General features: G+C 48.8%; 6 protein-coding genes across 6 annotated transcripts; 3 read left to right on the forward strand and 3 right to left on the reverse strand.

The window, feature by feature from the left end:
• Positions 1 to 2,282: 2,282 nt before the first annotated feature.
• Positions 2,283 to 5,640, forward strand: N7516_008899 (putative translation elongation factor eEF-3; the record flags this gene model as incomplete). The annotated part of the gene is made up of 2 exons (XM_057221618.1): positions 2,283 to 5,400; positions 5,466 to 5,640. The coding sequence occupies 2 exons, from the start codon at positions 2,283 to 2,285 to the stop codon at positions 5,546 to 5,548; spliced, it is 3,201 nt and encodes a 1,066-aa protein (XP_057071890.1). The 3' UTR covers positions 5,549 to 5,640.
• A 583-nt stretch (positions 5,641 to 6,223) lies between these two features.
• Positions 6,224 to 7,348, forward strand: N7516_008900 (uncharacterized protein; the record flags this gene model as incomplete). The annotated part of the gene is made up of 1 exon (XM_057221619.1): positions 6,224 to 7,348. The coding sequence occupies one exon, from the start codon at positions 6,224 to 6,226 to the stop codon at positions 7,346 to 7,348; it is 1,125 nt and encodes a 374-aa protein (XP_057071891.1).
• A 438-nt stretch (positions 7,349 to 7,786) lies between these two features.
• N7516_008901 (DEAD/DEAH box helicase) lies at positions 7,787 to 9,768 on the reverse strand (the record flags this gene model as incomplete). The annotated part of the gene is made up of 2 exons (XM_057221620.1): positions 7,787 to 9,487; positions 9,535 to 9,768. 2 exons carry the CDS (start codon positions 9,766 to 9,768, stop codon positions 7,787 to 7,789), a joined length of 1,935 nt encoding a protein of 644 aa, XP_057071892.1.
• Positions 9,769 to 10,003: 235 nt separating this feature from the next.
• On the forward strand, positions 10,004 to 11,992 carry N7516_008902 (uncharacterized protein; the record flags this gene model as incomplete). Its single annotated transcript, XM_057221621.1, has 1 exon — positions 10,004 to 11,992. The coding sequence occupies one exon, from the start codon at positions 10,004 to 10,006 to the stop codon at positions 11,990 to 11,992; it is 1,989 nt and encodes a 662-aa protein (XP_057071893.1).
• A 315-nt stretch (positions 11,993 to 12,307) lies between these two features.
• rscE (uncharacterized protein) lies at positions 12,308 to 14,479 on the reverse strand (the record flags this gene model as incomplete). Its single annotated transcript, XM_057221622.1, has 3 exons — positions 12,308 to 13,693; positions 13,745 to 14,325; positions 14,383 to 14,479. The coding sequence occupies 3 exons, from the start codon at positions 14,477 to 14,479 to the stop codon at positions 12,308 to 12,310; spliced, it is 2,064 nt and encodes a 687-aa protein (XP_057071894.1).
• A 1,039-nt stretch (positions 14,480 to 15,518) lies between these two features.
• N7516_008904 (uncharacterized protein) lies at positions 15,519 to 16,325 on the reverse strand (the record flags this gene model as incomplete). Its single annotated transcript, XM_057221623.1, has 1 exon — positions 15,519 to 16,325. The coding sequence occupies one exon, from the start codon at positions 16,323 to 16,325 to the stop codon at positions 15,519 to 15,521; it is 807 nt and encodes a 268-aa protein (XP_057071895.1).
• Between the last annotated feature and the right edge of the window lie 1,561 nt (positions 16,326 to 17,886).

Genomic DNA, 17,886 nt, shown 5'->3' on the forward strand with positions numbered 1-17,886 from the left:
AAGGGGGCTTGGGTCACCAAGCATGGGTAAAAAGGGGCAGTGAGAGAAAGAAAAAAAGGAAAAAAAAAAAAAAAAGAACATGCAAAATAGATGAAAAATAGAAAAGGTTCAGAACAACATCACAACCGCACTAGTTATAGTTAGAGCATCCCCCCTTACACAACATCTACCCCGGATTCAAATGATGGATCCCCCAAGATCAAATGCATGTCTGACATAGTCTAACCCCTTTATAACGGCTTAGCTCAATGCAGACTAAGTGAGACGAAGATTCGCCTAAAATAAACAACTGGGGCACCGGGTATGCCATGTCGGATCCACTCTACAAAGATCATGATATGCCAAGATACCAGCAGAGGACCCCTGGTACTACAACATATATTGTATAACTAACTAGTTACTATAGTCTACATAGTAACTATATTGTAGAACAGCCCATAGACCGAGGTGAACGCCTCGACGGAGGTGCCAGATTCCAGGTGGCGAGAAAAAAAAAAGTAAGACGGAAAAGAAACGAGTCGGGACATCCAAATTTCGGGTCCCTTCGAGAAGCAGGTTATGTTTTCGGTTTAAGAAGAAATAATCAGAGGAAATGATTCGCTTGCGCGGAAATCTCGGATTCCTACCAGAGTTGCCATCTACAACCTCGGAATATACTATAACAATCTAGCAGAAATTTTTTTTAGTTCTTTTCAATGAGCATTGTTTGGATGGAAAGTAAGGAATAAGGAACAGATCCACTGGGTCCGACTGAGCCGGTTCTTTTTTTTTTTTTTTTTTTTGATTTTTCTTTTTGGTTTCAATCGTTTCGCATTTTTCTTTGGAGTTTGATTTTTTGACTTTTTTGCCACCCGACTCCTTTCGCGGGGGATAAGGCCATGGCTTACGATAACGCCAGGGGTCTGAAGGGCTTTTTTGTAGATGGTTACATGGCACGTTATTATTAGTATGTTGTGTAGTTATATTATTAGCATAATGCATTCTATACTCCGTACAACTTGGGATATTAGTACAACACTCGCCATAAGCGATAAGATAAATCAAGCGGTGAAAGAAATTTAGTCTATCCCGTGGTTGATATTCATCTTTAATTGGACGTACAAAGAGAATATTATTATAGCATGCGAAGGCTGTACCTGATAGATAATGTCTGGCAGTTGAGGCCTATCCCATTCCGTTTTGGGTGCCCACCTCTCGCAGTTTTTTGATCTCTGGGTAAAATTCAGCACAGGTACGTACAAACACATGTACCTATCCAGCAGTTAACTAACTAAGCATCCACAGTCGACACGGAGGTACTAAGTCTGGGTCTGGATGGACGAATACCAGAATCATAAGCGGAAGAATATTCAATACCTCAAGAGTAACTCTAAAATATGTAGTTCCAGTTGGGAGAAAACTCGGGTTTCTTCATTGGATGTCTACATGGTACTGCGCCACTCGGTCATGAGTGGCGAACGGCGACTCACCTCTGGCTGGTTCTGTACTTCGTACTACGAGGATAGGAGTGCTGGTGCCATAGTATGCATTAACTATCCCCGGATATATCGCCTAGAGAGGGTTAGGCAGATGATAAGGCTCGAGGTGACAATCAGAGTAGTTCAGATGAGAGTTGCCTCACATCCGTCATATCTATCTAGTGTAGTAGTAACTATGATATTAGGGTATACAACCATATATTTAGATGTACTCGGTACAGATTCAAAATAAAATAAAATAAAAGATTCGAAAATACAATCAAAAATACAATCAAAAATAAAGAAAAAGCCACCTCCTAAGCCTAATACGGCCAGGCAACATATTCAACCAATCAGAGAAAGGGGATTCGGGAGGAAGCAGGACTTGACCCAATAAGGGTGCAGGAATGGAGCGACTAAGCCAATTTCAGGACTAGTGCGGGACAAGAGGCCTGAAAATTTTAAAAAAAATTTGAATTGCCATTTTGCATAGGGTTTTGCCGCCCAGAGGTTTATGCCACACGATAAATATCCTCGCCCCCCCTTCTCTTCTCCCCCTCCTCTCCTCCACTCCTGCATCTTTTTTTTTTCGAGGGTCGGCCTCTTCTTTCTTTTTTTGTTTTTCTACTCTGCATAGACAGAATAGAAAAAAAAAAACCTTAACGCTCCAATCTTTGAGCGCTTGCGTCTGAAAATTTGACGCAGTTGAGTCTTTTTTGCTCACTGAAAAAATTCGATACCCCTCATAGAAAAAAAAGAAGGATTTTTCTTTCTTTACTCTAATACCCCTTCTTCTTTTCCGAAACCGCCAAAATTTCTTCCAAAATGCCTGCCGCCAACGTCGCCGCTTCTCCTGCCGTCACTGGCAAGGAGACCGCCCAGTCGGTCGCTGTCCTCGAGGACCTCATCAAGAACCTCAACATCTCCACCAGCGCCGATGAGACCAATGCTGCTGCCACCAACCTGGCCACTCTCTTCAGCGGTCCCACCACCGAGCAGACTCTTTCCCTGAAGGCCGTCGAGATCTTCAAGAAGCAGCTCGCCAACAAGAAGGACGCCACCGCCCGTGAGCGTGCTTGCGAGGGTATCCGTGCTATTGCCTCCCACTCCACAATCGCTCCCGGTGTTGAGCCTCACCTCGTGTCTCTCCTTGGCCCCGTCCTCGCCGCTGTCGGTGACAAGATGGTCCCCGTCAAGCAGGCCGCTCAGTCCGCCGCTGTCGCCATCGTCCAGGCTGTTAGCGGTAACGCCGTCAAGGCCGTTATCACTCCTCTCCTCGATTCTCTTGCCAACGCCCAGAAGTGGCCCGAAAAGATGGCTGCTCTCGACTGCATCAACATCCTCGTCGAGTCTGCTCAGATGCAGCTCGGCTACCAGGTCCCCACTCTGCTCCCCGTCATCTCCGAGGCCATGTGGGACACCAAGTCCGAGATCAAGAAGGCTGCCTACTCCACCATGGAGAAGGTTTGCGGTCTGATCGTCAACAAGGATATTGAGCGTTTCATTCCTGAGCTGATCAAGTGTATCGCCAAGCCCGAGAACGTCGCCGAGACCGTTCACTTGCTCGGTGCCACCACTTTCGTTACCGATGTCACTGGCCCTACCCTCGCTATCATGGTTCCCCTGCTTGACCGTGGTCTCGTTGAGCGTGAGACCGCCATCAAGCGTAAGACCGCTGTCATTGTCGACAACATGTGTAAGCTCGTGGAGGACCCCCAGCTTGTCGCTCCCTTCTTGCCTAAGATGTTGCCCGGCTTGAACAAGAACAACGAGACTCTTGCCGACCCCGAGGCCCGTGAGAAGACCCGCCAGGCTCTTGACACCCTCTCCCGTGTCGGTAACGTCGTTGACGGCAAGATCCCCGAGGTCTCCCGCGCCGGTGACATCTCCACCGTCGCTGCTATCCTCAAGGAGATCCTCGAGGCTAAGCACAAGGACATCATTCCCACCTCCGAGGAGGCCATCAACTACATTGCTGCCATCGCCGCTCAGCTCGTTGACGAGAAGGAGAACGACCACGTTATCTGGACCCAGAACACCATCCCTTACATCACTGCCCTCGTTGGTGAGGCTGATGCTAAGGCTGTCGCTGAGGAGCTCCGCAAGAAGGCCTGCCCCGATGCTGCCGCTGCTGATGCCGTTGCCTCCGATGAGGAGGAAGGTGTCGACCTTTGCAACTGCACTTTCTCCCTGGCCTACGGTGCCAAGATTCTGCTGAACCAGACTCACCTGCGCCTCAAGCGTGGTCAGCGTTACGGTCTCCTCGGTCCCAACGGTTCCGGAAAGACCACCCTCATGCGTGCTATCAACAACGAGCAGCTCGAGGGTTTCCCCAAGAAGGATGAGGTCAAGACCGTCTACGTCGAGCACGATCTCGACTCTGCCGATACCGAGCAGACCGTCATTTCCTGGACCCAGAAGAAGCTTGCTGAGGTTGGCCAGAACCCTCCCCGTGAGGAGCTCGAGGGCAAGCTGCTCAACGAATTCGGTTTCTCCGAGTTCCAGATCCAGGGTCCCATCACTGCCCTTTCCGGTGGTTGGAAGATGAAGCTCGCTCTCTGCCGTGCTGTCTTCGAGAACCCCGATATTCTCCTCCTCGACGAGCCTACCAACCACTTGGACGTCAAGAACGTCGCATGGCTCGAGAACTACCTCAAGACCTCCCCTTGCACCTCCATCATGGTGTCTCACGACTCCAAGTTCCTCGACAACGTCATCCAGCACGTCGTCCACTACGAGCGCTTCAAGCTCCGCCGTTACCGCGGTACTCTCTCCGAGTTCGTCAAGCAGCACCCCGCTGCTAAGTCCTACTACGAGCTCGGTGCCTCCGAGATGGAGTTCAAGTTCCCCGAGCCCGGTTTCCTTGAGGGTGTCAAGACCAAGTCCAAGGCCATTTGCCGTGTTAGCAACATGTCCTTCCAGTACCCCGGTACTCCCAAGCCCCAGATTCACGGAATTACCTTCCAGGTCTCCCTTGGCTCCCGTATTGCCGTCATCGGTGCCAACGGTGCTGGCAAGTCTACTCTCGTTAACGTCCTGACTGGTGAACTTATCCCCACCGCCGGTGATGTCTACCAGCACGAGAACATCCGTATTGCCTACATTAAGCAGCACGCTTTCGCTCACATCGATAACCACCTTAACTCCACTCCTTCCGAGTACATCCAGTGGCGTTTCCAGACCGGTGAGGACCGTGAGACTATGGACCGCGCCAACAAGATCGTTACCGAGGAGGATGAGAAGGCCATGGACAAGATCTACAAGGTTGAGGGCTCCCTCCGCCGTGTCATTGGCATTCACTCTCGTCGCAAGTTCAAGAACACCTACGAGTACGAGATCTCTTGGTCTCTGGGTGACAACGTTGGCATGAAGTCCGAGAAGTGGACTCCTCTCATGTCCGCTGACAACACCTGGTTGCCCCGTTCCGAGATTATTGTCTCTCACCCCAAGCAGGTCGCCGACGTTGATCAGAAGGAGGCCCTCGCCTCCGGTCAGTTCCGTCCCCTTGTCCGCAAGGAGATCGAGCAGCACTGCGCCAACTTCGGTCTCGATGCCGAGCTTGTTTCTCACTCTCGCATGCGTGGTCTCTCCGGTGGCCAGCGTGTTAAGGTCGTCCTCGCTGCTTGCTCTTGGCAGCGTCCCCACCTTATCGTCCTTGACGAGCCCACTAACTACCTCGACCGTGACTCTCTCGGTGCCCTCTCCAAGGCTATCAAGTCCTTCGAGGGTGGTGTTGTTATCATTACCCACTCCCGTGAGTTCACTGAGCACCTGACTGAGGAAGTCTGGGCCGTCAACGACGGTGTCATGACCCCCTCCGGACACAACTGGGTCCAGGGTCAGGGTTCCGGTCCCCGTCTCGACGCCAAGGGTGACGATGATGAGGACAAGTTCGATGCCATGGGCAACAAGATCGTTGTCGAGAAGAAGGTCAAGCTTACTGGTATGTCTCTCAATTATTTCTCGCTTATACATCACAATTTTCAATTGCTAACTGCTTTCTTACAGGCTCTGAACTTCGCAAGAAGAAGAAGGACCGTGCTGCCCGCCGCAAGCGTGGTGAGGAGGTCTTCTCCGATGAGGACGCTTGAACGCCCAATTCGGGTGTTTATTGATGCATATTATGATCGGTTGATGAATTTCATATGCTTTGCTAGGACAAAATACAATTCTCTGTTCAAACATTTGTTATTATCTTTTGAGAGTTCTCTACATATGTAATCTCGTAGTTCAGAGTATGAAGCTGTCTTGCTCATGTCAAGGCAATTCCCCGATCTCCAGGAACGACTAGTTGGCCCTTGTCCTTGGCGATTGACTTCGTTTTACCATGTGCATCACATGCATGCCGTATGATTTGCCTCTCGCCCTGAAGTCAAATTAGCTTCCTCTCGTTGTAAGCCAGCATCATCGTTGATTTGGTACTCGAATCTCGCTATATGTTTGTTGTGACTAGTCGGCGCTTCCCGTATTCAGTAATGTGATTGTAATGTAAGCCTCGGTAGATTTATTATCCGAGCCATATAAAGTGTACACACCATGCTATCTCGTCTACTGAGAGTACATAAGTAGATAAGCATGGAACTCCCTCTCCCATGGATCCCTTCACGACTCTGCCTTCGGAAATTATCCAGCAAATTCTTTCCTACATACCTGATTTTGTAGGCATTGAAAGTCTTCTTTCTGCTTCACCATGGGTCAAAACAATCTTCCGGTCACAACCTCGCCGAATCACGCTAGACCTTATAAGGTCAAATCCTATCACCACGATGCCAGAAATCCAGCAGCTGCTCTATAATATTGCTACTATCAACAACCCCTCGACTTACTGCAACAGCATTGATAGCTACCTGAAGTTATGCCCGAATGCACAAACGGATAGCATGGCCGAGGGTACTCCATTTGGTCTCCCCGATCAAATGACCACCCAGGAGATAATTCACATCATCCCCCTCGCGGCAAGTATCCAGCGTCTTGCATGTATGTGCCTCTACACTATGCAACAGAGTTTCATCTCAGCAGTGGGAAAGTCTCTTGGCTCCACAGCAGCCCAACGGGCAGCTGAACCTATTGTTTGGATTGAGGAATATCGTGTATACTGGGTTCTATGGCATTTCCAGCACTATAGCACCCTTCGGAATACCGCGAAGTACCGCTGGAACTGGTCAAAAGAATCCTGCAAGGATTTGGGCGATACTTACATGACTTGGAACTACATTTTTACCGGCTTACGAGAGCAAATATGGACTGTAGCTAGTGTTCTGGGGGACTTGGGATTGCATCCATTATACGGACATTCCCATAATAAAAGGGCCGAGGAGACAAACCTGGAAGAGGAAGAAGGTCATGAAGAAGAATCCTCAATTGCCGCTTGGGAATTCCCCGCCGAAACGCCCATTCCAATCCCGTTCTTCTCATCGCTAGAACCACCTCCACGTCCTCATTCTAACCAGTGTGACTTTCCAATCTGGAGCCCTGCTCCACTTCCAGACGATGATTCCCAAACCGAGAAGTTTTGGGGTCGAACTTCGCGCTCTCGGCTTGAGATGTCCAATTGCGCGCCAATGATCCACGCATACACTTCCATAATCAAATCTCGTCCAGTTTTCCAGCAGGCTTGGCGGGATATCAGACAATTTGAACCGTTTCGACGTATCGGTGTGATGGTGTGGACTAGATGGCGCATGTACTGTGTCGGGCTGTATTCGTCCTGTCCGCGAGGTATAGAAATAAGCACCCCGGATGGGGACTACGTTCGAGAAACGGACTTCCGGCTGTCAATGTATGATATTATTTCAAGATGGCTGACATTGGTTGGCAAGCCGCCGCCAGATGTGGGCGAGAATTATGATAACAGTCCTTCTACATTGGCTAAGATCATAAATCCTCGTTGATAGTTGAAAGATACTGGTCAAAATATCAGTCACAGAAACTATACCACCATCCAGCTTCTGTTTAGTCATATGCATCTAAACATTGAATTCCCTCTTCATGATCTTTCTGGTTCGTCCGGAGGAGCCTTCGCGTATATTTCAGGCTATGGTTAAGAAGTACTTGAGGGGTAAGCATATGTATGCCTGCGTTAAAGAGTATAAGAGATTGCGATATATCATTACTATTAAATTGTGAAACTGTGTTTTGGTGATACGATGTTGAGCCTCTCGAGCTTATTCCGTATGCTAGTATCCCAATGTAGGAATCTAGGTAAATCTTGAGCTCGTTGGCATCAGAGTCATGTAACTCTCAGACATTGTGCGCCTGTTTAGAAAAGTCCCGCTTGTTCAACATGTCTGTTTCTCCATTGATTTACAAGAAACCACAGGTGATTTCAATCAAGCCTCGACTGGGCCGACCTTGACATCAACCCTTCTTTGCAGCTCAGCCATGTTATCCACTTGCCGTAGCTTTTTCCGCTTCTGAACCTCCAAGTCCTTGAAGCGCTTCTTGCCTCCATGCTTCAGCTTTGTAATCATATCAGCGGCTTGCCCGCGAGTCAAGTCCTCCGGCTTCACATTGCCATCTCGAATACGAGCTCCGTTCAGCATTTTGATTTGTCCCGGTGTTGCTTGGGCCCGTCGCCAAGGTTTCCAGGATGCGATGTAATGTTCATCAAACTTGGTACTCGCAAAGGTATCCGCTGCCCGGACAATGCTTTCCAAATCCGAGCCAGTGGCGATCTTCCGAGGACGTGTGAATTGAGGTGCCTCATTTTCTGGGTTTTTGAATTTCATAACATGATGAGCCGTGAAGATATTGTCCCCTTTTTCAATCGTTATCCAGCCAGATATATCGGTAAGCATATATCTGTCATCGCCGACTCGGACCCAGTTATGTGGACTGAACGACCTGATGTGTCGCTCGGACTGCATGTCTCCTAGGAGATCGTATATACTGTCATAAGTTGTAAATTGGAGTTTCAAGTCGTTGTCTGCGCCATCATATGGTTCATCGGCCTCAGGGGTGGGCTCTGGTTGGCTACCCTGATCATCATTCTTCTTCATATCTTCCACGCTGGAATTATCCAAAACTTCGTCTGGGTCCAAGCCGAACAACGTCGGTGTTGATAGAACTCCAGTTGCTAGCGAGGCTACCATGTCAATAACATGGCAGTCCTTTTTCCCGGGAAAGAGCCGAAGCCCACGCCCGATCATTTGAATGAGCAGGTTTCGAGATCTGGTGGGTCGAGCTAGGAGCACGCAGTCGATATTTGGGATGTCCGTGCCTTCTGTGAAAAGACCACAATTTAGCAACACTGGGAATTCTTGATTTTTAAAAGCCCGTAGCTGCTCCGAGCGGACGCCTTTGGCCGTGCTAGCTGTGATATACCTGGCATCGACGCCATGGTCGCGAAAAGCGGCGGTAAGCTGCCGCGCGTGCTCGACATCGACACAAAATACAAGAGTCGACTTTCGATTCTCAGCACTCGCCATCCATGCCCGGACTGTGATGTTATTCGTAGATGTAGTATTCACCGCCTCGGAAAGCGATCCCAGGGCAAAGTCTCCGAAACTATCTTTCTTGACTTTGGACAAATTGGCACCGGACTTGACAGTCGTGAAGACCGCATTGGCCAACCAGTTCTCACCAATCATGTCCACGTAGTCCTTGTGATAGACAATATGGTCGATGGCAGCGCCCAGTTTGAGACCATCGAACCGTGAAAAAGTGGCGGAAACACCCACCAAGACCGGTCCATCGGCAGATGGCTCGTTCAGCCCAAAATGCCCCAGCGCTTCACGGTATGATTTGGCAACGATATGATGAGCCTCATCCACCAACACAAGCTTGAATGCACTCGGGTCGAACTTGTATATGCGTCCCCGGGCTAGTGTCTGAACTGACGCGATGATAATGTCCCCTGCTCCCGTCGCAACATTCTTGCCCATTTCTATTTCGACAGTCTTATCTGGATACGCGAGACTGCAGTGTTTTGCGGCTTGTTCGACGAGTTCGCGCCGATGGACGATGATCATGGTCTTGGTGGCTTTCGCATCGCGAGGAGGGATTCGGCTGATAAGCTGCGTGAATATGACCTACAAAGATCAGTAACATTCGGAATAAAGAGTAGATTTAGCATTACTGTCTTGCCAGCTCCTGTTGCAAGCGAAATTCCTAGGCGGCGATGGCCTTCACCCAAATACTTCAAGACGGATTGAATGCTTTCCTCCTGGTAGTCCCGGAGCACGATGCTTGGAGGAACTGGGGACTCGGTCGAATTAAAGCGCACATGGCGGTGATGTTTTTGCAACAGAGGAGTCTTCACCAAGTATCTCCTTGGAAGTCTCAACCGCGAGACACAGCGTATGAACTCCATGTAGATGTTCCCAAATGGTTCTCTCTCTCTGGCGAAGCTCAAAAGTCAAGAACAAACAGTGCAAACATGTTTATCGATAAGCGTGCATCTCATAGTGGATCTCGTTAGCTCAACTTTTTTTCTGTTGTTTCTATAGCTCTTGGTGAAATTGACGTGGCAGATTTCATTAAGGGTGCAGCTGTGATGTTTTGCTATCGATCGTCCCGCATGCGCTGCAAATCTGCGAGCTTGAACGATGAGCGACTCCGCCTCCGCCTATGAGCCTGACGACGACCCCGAGTCTGGGTCCGACTTTGAACAACCCGAATCTAAATCCGATTTCGAGCAAACCCGCTCTTCCAGAGAGCGTTCTCCAACTCCAAATGAAACTTTGAACGAATATGATTACCATCGCGACTCATCGTTCGATGGGGTCGGACGACAAATCGGCGAGGCGCTCATGGAACGCGTCCCGCAAATGCGTGGATCGCTCACATTTCTCCGAGCCTACTCCCACCTTATCGTGCAAAACGAGGAGATTATTAATTATTCCTCACTGAGAGAACTTGACAGCCCATACCAAGTCAGCCAACACGGCTCGATGGTCTGGACGCCCACGGAGAAAGAAGTGTTCTTCAATGCACTGGACCGGAAGGGCAAGAGCGGCATCAAAGAGATTGCTGCTGCAGTCGGTACCAAGTCGGAACTCGAGGTTATGGAATACATCCGATTTTTGCATAAGGCCTTGGCGGCCCAGTATGCTTCCGACGTGCACCTGGAGCGCATGCCTGTCTTGAGCGATGTCGCAGCGGCCACAGAGGTCAGCCAGGAGTGCTGCGGATTACTCGATGAATACGCAGAGGTTCTATCATTGAAAGAGTCCCTCGTTGAAGCTCGAGCCGGTACACAGCAACACGGAGGCAATTGGATTCTCACTCAAGCTAGTGCACAGGCTCTGGGTGACGGGGATAACGACGATGTTCGAGGTGCCCTCCGTCTCGCGGCTGGTTTTCTGAACCTTCCAAATTGTGTTCGACTTTCTTATGCTTTGTTCATGAACCTTGGTGGCACACAAGCCGAGAACAACTGGTGGAACCTTGCCAAGAGGCAAGACCTAATGACAGCGTATGGACATACTCCGTCTATGACCGCAGATACCGCTGTGGACTTATATTCTCTCGCTGTTAGTGTCACGCGCCGCTTGGTGCAATCATCCCTCTTCTTTGCAATGTCAAGATTGCGCAGCTCGAACCGCAGCGGGAATGATAGAAAAGGATATGTTCGAACGAAAGATGTGCGTGCCGCCATTGAAGTGCTCAACATGAAGCACTGCAGGCCTAGCTTTGTGGATATTGCTCGTCGCAATGAGACAGTGCTAGAAGACATCAACAACCGGAAAGGCTGGGTGCCTACATTAGTCACCTACGAAGAAGCCGAGGAGATCATCGACAGACACGAGTGGACCCGATACCGTAAAGACGGAACCCTGTACAATGAAAACGACGAAGATGACAGCGAGGACGATGACATCGAAATGCACAAGGGTACCGGAACGGATGATGACATGGAAGTGGAAGTCAATCATCAAGAGACAAAACCGGAGCCACCACTGGAGTCCGAGTCAGAACCAGAACCAGAGCCGGAACCAGAGCCGGAGTTTGAACCCGAATCAGATCCAGATTCAGAACTAGAGGACTTTGATCCCCACCATTTGCCCACACGAGAGCCCTCCGAACTATCAGCGCCAGTTGTATTTCCAGACGAACTGGAAATGGACCCAGAAGAAGAGGAAGCAGATATCGCAGACCAGAACGCTAGCCATCGCGAAGAGGCCAACTTCCTGACGTTAATGGAACAACCTGTGCCGCCTGTCCTCGACGAACCCATGAAGGCAGAAGAACCCGAGGACGAGACCAAGCAACTGCCAGAGCGCAGAATCAGAGAAGATATCTCTAATTGGCGGGATCGGACTGTCTACCGCAGCGAGTGGGAGGAGTACGGATATGATTTCGCTGATCTGAAGGAAGACATGGAAATGCCTCCGCTGAAACGGCCCAGATACAATGAACCAGCGGTAGTTCTCTCTGCTCCGGTTGTGTCGGACGAGGCAATAATTGATAGTGATGACGATGGGGATGGACCTCAGCAAGGAGAAAATCCACCAATGGCCAAAGAAGCCTGGGTGGAATTCGACGAGACAACCTCAAAGTATGGTCAACCAGGTGACCTACAGGGGTGTGAATGATAGACACTACAATCTACTTTGAGCAAATATATAAGATTCCCCATCAAGGACATATGATTAAAGAGTAAACACATTGATGAAAAAAAAAAAAAGATCCCCAACCCCCTAGTTCAACCCCCTAAGAACAATCCACTTTCTGGAGAGAGGGTGAATCAACAGAAAAGAACTCCAGCAGATAACAGAAAAACAAAAAGTGCGCCTTTTCCAAGCCAGAAAGTTCGAAATATTCATAACTCAGCGAGACGAAAAGCAGTCCCTTTGGGTTCCTCTCTAGAAGATCCCTGGGGGATTATCGTACATATAACGAGTTGAAGCCTACAGGTCAAGGGTCTTGTAGTCGGCACCACCCTGAGCGCTCAGAGGCTGGGTGCCAGCCCGCAGATCTCCGCCAACAGGCTGGAAGCTGTAGTGGTTTCCAATGCCCGTAGTAGCAGCATCAGCCAGCATCTGGTTTGTGTGCTCGTTGGGGCCCTGCAGGCTAACAGTCTGGAGCGCATCCTGGGCCTCCTTAACACGCTTCTTGAACGTCATACGGTCCAAGAAGAGTTGCTGGCGCGCCTGTTCCAACTCACGGCGCTCGGCCTCGATAATCTCTTCCATCTCGTTGAATTGCTGCAGCTTGATCTCGAATTTTTGTAGGGTGACGTTAACTGCAGCGGAGACCAAGCGGGTCATTTCACGCTCCTCGTGCGAGGCAAGGGCTCCGGCACGTGCGGCAGATGCAGCCAGGGCGATGGTGCCAAGGGTCTCCTTGGGCTTTGCAGAAACTTGCTGCTCGGCCTCACGTGCGGGGTCCACGTCCATGGAGTCTTCGGACTTTACTGCATCTTTGCCCTTGTCCTGTCCCTTCTCCAGCTGGCTCCGGAGCTCCTTGCGGATCTCCTCGACAGACCGACCGGCGGCGGCGGCAGCCACTGCGGGCTCTGCCATCTGGGCCAGGAATGCCACAACCGAAAGAACGGGATTTTCAGACTGGCTGATGGGGTCACGTCCGTTACCAGAATGCGGCTCGGGGACATCCTCAACGTATTTGTCCTCGATCTCCAGCTGTAAGAACTTCACGACACACTCTTCCCGAGATCGTGTGCCAACGTGGCTCGCAATTTGTTCCCAGTTTTCATCGAAGTTCTCCAGGCCTTCCAGTAATAAAATCAGTTCCGAGTCCGACCACGGAGTGCCTTTGTCAGTCAAATGAGAGTAGCCCTTGTCCTCGAGCTTAACAAAGTCCGAAGCATTGTGGCTAGAAGGCATTCGCCCTTGAAGGAAGCAATTGGGACACAGATCATACTTGGTGTCTGGCGTAGTGACGTTCGCTGATGTCGAAGCCGACTTGGCGTAGTGGAATCGAAGTTTGGTGCAATCAATACCGCAAGAGAAGCAGTGTGCCTTCTTCTTGGATTCCTGGGCAATATCCAAGCCGTTGGTTGCTTCGCCGTTGGTATGCTTCTCTTTATCTTCGGCGGAGGTGATATCCTTGCCTTTTTCGTCATAAATGGTGCGGCGTAGCTCGAGGTTGAGGTCGTCTTTAGATGCGGGGATGGAAGAAGCGGCACGCTGTGTGGCTGGATGAATCTTGCCGGGCGTCACGCTGTGATTTGGTCCAGGTTGGAATGGCTGCAGACCCCGTGGAGTATCTGCGATAACTCGGAAGTGACCGGTGAATGGCGGTCCAATGTTGGATGGCCGTGTCTGAGGGTCAACCTGCAGAGAAGTTAGCTAAGTTATTTGAATAGAAAATACAAGGCTCCTTACCTGATAATTAATCAAGCCCCACTGCTCAAGGAATGAGTGAACACGCATAATAGCACAGACATCACCCGCAAGGTTGCGACGGCAAGCAGTAACAGTCAAATACTCGATGGGGTTCAATCGATAGGTATTGATCATGAAGTCTCGGTAATCTTTGTATGTTGCAGGAGTCTTGCTGCGGTTGCGGCCATTAAAGAACTCGGCGAGAGCCTTCTTCTCAATTGGATTGATAGTGTTCATATCAAACCATGTCGCATAGCTGGGGAGGATGATGGCGTGTGTTTGGGTGACGAGTTGTTCGCGTGCGGCGGCTTCTAGAGACGACTTAGATGGCGCGGGTTGTTCTTCACCCACAGCATCCTCAAGCCCATCCGCCCCCTCCACTTGCGGATGCGACTCGCCCACAGCATCCTCTAAGCCCTCCGTGTCGGGCTTGGCGTCGGTTTCAGTACCACCCATCTCTTCGTCTTCCGGTTCAACTTCGCCGTTCCGAGGTTTGGGAGACGCGGGGGCGTCCATCGGGTTGTCAGATCCAGGTGTGTTCTCAATCTTCTTCACGGGCGAATCCTGGCGCGATTGCGCTCCTGTCCACGAATTTAGCACCCGGTGCAACGTTCAAAGCCATTTGAGAGTAGACATACCTGAGGCTTCGCGAGCTGCATCAGCTGCGCCATCTAGACCAGTCACAGACTGGACATTCTCATGGGCCGCAGCTGGGTTGGTGGGAGTGTCATCCATGATGGATCAAAGCAAGCAAAGCAGCTGTCGCGGTCGGGCAGAATGTCAACTCCTTTCCCGTGTATCAATCTGTCTGCCGTGTAAAGCGCAATAGTACTATCGAGTAGAACAGGGAAAAGCCAGCAATGGCGTAAATCAAGGCCGCGGGAGATGGACGAGGAGGCCTAAAGTGATGATTGGGCAGGTTGCTGGTGGGCACTTGGGGAGGTTGGTCGCGACACGCAAAACTCACGGGTGACTGCCAAGAACCGAATTGCCACTAACCGCTTTGGGACTTCGCTCCTTTCCCCACGGTCAGGTGATTCAATCTACATTATATGTCAAAGTGCAGGGTTGCATACATGGATTTACATGGTATTAAACCATGGAAGATTATGTAATCTAGCTTAGTCATTAACCGCACAGAAACAGCAGTTTCTATTATGTAGAAAATGCAGAGTTCTCCATATCAGCCCTGAGGTCCATACATTTCAATACGTCAGATTTCTGTCATTATACAAGATATGAGAACTATAACAAGGGCTTGTTTTAATATTTATTTCAATATTTCAGTGATATTATTACTGTCGTTAATTCAAGATTTTTTTTTCAGTTAGCGTCCACAAGATAGTCCACTCCATAATGTGTGGTAGGGTAGGAGAAATATTAGACAGCTATTAAAGCCAGAAGCTGGGTAAACTATGGAAGCCTCAGCTGCTTTATATGTGATAGGTAATGGGTTATTAGCAATATATGGAGGAAATTTTCTAGTATCATGTAGGTTTTGAGCCTACTGCAAAAAGTTTTGTGGCTATAGTAATATTTGACATGAATATGAGAACAGCAAGCTTATATATTGTTGAAGCATCATCCCATGCGCTATAGGAGACATGTACAGGATGGTCCAATTAATCAAAATCATTCAGCACTATCTAAGCTCGCTTACTTCAATGTGGATGTTGAAGAAATATTTATACAAATTCATCGCGCTTATGGCAATGTCCAACAAAAAGGCCAAGATACATATATAAACACCAATGAAAATGATAATACAGTATTATTATTTCGGACTCACCGCTTGCTTCTTCTTAGCCGGTTGCTCGGATTCATCGTCGGTCTCATCGTCTCGGCCTCGCTTGGCCCCAGGAGCAGGAGAGTCAATCGGAGCAGGCACAGCAGCATATGGACGGGTGACAGCAGCAGCAGCAAGTATATCGGGGGAATAAATAGGAGAAATAGTAGGATAAGGCTCGGCTATGCCTGCAACCTCTGCAAGTATTTCTAGAGGAGCAGGAGTAGTAGCAGTAGGTCCGAGTACCTGGATTGCCGCATCTGTAAGCATATCTAGTGGAGTAGGAGCAGTGGCAGTAGGCCCAAGCACCTGGATTGCCGCAGCTGTAAGCATATCTAAGTTAGCAGCAACAAGCACATCCCCAGATGACCCCTCAGAAGGCGTAGCAGCAGGGGCAGGGGCAGGGGCAGCAGGGGCAGGCAAAGGTACCCTCCAGGCGGTATCGGTGAATCGGTAAAACCGAAGAATATCGTATAGAATTCCACCAAGGATGTTCTCAGACTCTATCGACTGAACTCCTGCTGGAAGTTCTCCAATTCTAGCTAGAATCTGTGCTTGAAACTCATTACCGGAACTGCTTGTCGAGAACTGGTTTTGCCAGGTATGGCCTGGCTCAGCAAGCCAAGCGGTCAGCAAAGGATCGTAGACACTTCGGATAAGATTGATAACAGACTGACGATCAAGCACATTCTGTGTATAATCAGAGTTGTCAAGGCGAAGCGGCATCCAGATTCTTTTAAAATTGATTTCACTTCCCTTAATGTTGGCCCGCAATGCCAAGTTGGTTCGAGGCATATTGGAAAATGGTAACGCAAATGATTTGTGTTGGGTGAGATGGTTGGGCTGTTGACTTGTTGGATTGTTTGAGTATCACTGTTGATTGTTTGAATGGTTGCTGGGAATGAATATCGAGAATTTGGGTGGGCTTCGTCGACATTTAAATACTCGAAGACCCATTTGAAACCCGAGTCAATGCCAATATCTATCCAAACTTCCGTTTGTCGTGTTTTAGAACAAAGGAATATGCCAACAATAGAATACTTTGTAAAGTCTTCACCCCCAAAAACTAACATAGGTCCACTGTTTCTTTCAAAATAGACATAGGAGCATTGTCATCCCCTAGAGGTCGAAACAAAGGATCTAGAGGATGAACAAAAGGGATATTAAACTTCTGATTACCCTATATTAGACCGACCCAATAATAGAAATGAATGAATATATATACTTTAGATCAATCACAAGAGCAATCTACTTAGCATTTTCCAACTTTAGAACAATGGAAGTGCGGAACAAGGGAGATGACCATGGACAGTCCAGGATTTTCAACTAACACTACTAGGTCTTGAGTAGTATAATTTCGGCATTGCGCTTCAAGGTGATTATATAGATTTCCACCCTGTCTCTCACCATTTGCTGACGCCTCTGTTTTCGTGACATTAAGGCGACACTCGCTCACTTCTCATTATGGTGAGTCTGAGGTGCCTCGGTTCGCTCAATGGAATATATATATCAACACGATTACAATTTAGAGCCATCTTGCCTTATTCATGCTATTTTAGTACTGCTAGCAAGAATATGAGAAAAAGCATCAAAACGGACGCGCCTAAAAATGATATAGGTAATATCGATAGGATGCACAGCGGCCATTCATTCCATTTCCAAGGTTATCATAATTGTCTTTGATTGTTAACTTTGTTGATGAACATCAATTCCTCACACAGACACTAACATTGTAGACCACCTGATCTTTGATCAGGTGGTATATCAGAAATTCAAAATTTTGTTTTATTAAACGAGGTAACGCACTGGAACAAATTTTTGTGGTGAAGAATATTTTTTTCTAATGTTCTAGGTGGTGTATTGCTAGTATTAAATGGGCAGATTCTTATCGACTTCTTTGTTAATACCAATAGACAAACCTTAACTTCGATTGTATGCCTGGTCCATATTCTAGTGTACGATGTACTAGTATTTCCGTTGCATTAGAAGCCTGACATATCGGCCTGTGTGTTTTCTCCCTTTTAGTATTCCGTACCCTGGAGTTATCACACCCTAGTGCTTGAATTCCCAACTCTGACTCTTCGACCAATGAGATATCGCTGATTCACCCTTTGCGGCCCACACCTACGGGCGACTATAGTGTATTAGGGTTGATGGTTAGTCGTAGGTGTAAAATAAAAGAGAAGTTGAAATTAATGTATATCGTTCAAGAAGGTGGTGATAAAATAGGCTGTAAGGCACTAGCCAATGAGAGAGTTATGTGATGGTGATCCCTATAGTCGCCCGTACACACCGAACCGGCTTGTTATCTGCCCGACCTCGAAGCCCTAAGTCTCCGAGGACAGAATTTCCCCGA

Source organism: Penicillium verrucosum (genome assembly GCF_028828655.1).
Source record: "Penicillium verrucosum strain IBT 35672 chromosome Unknown utg000003l_segment0_segment0, whole genome shotgun sequence".
Classification (NCBI taxonomy): Eukaryota; Fungi; Ascomycota; class Eurotiomycetes; order Eurotiales; family Aspergillaceae; genus Penicillium; species Penicillium verrucosum.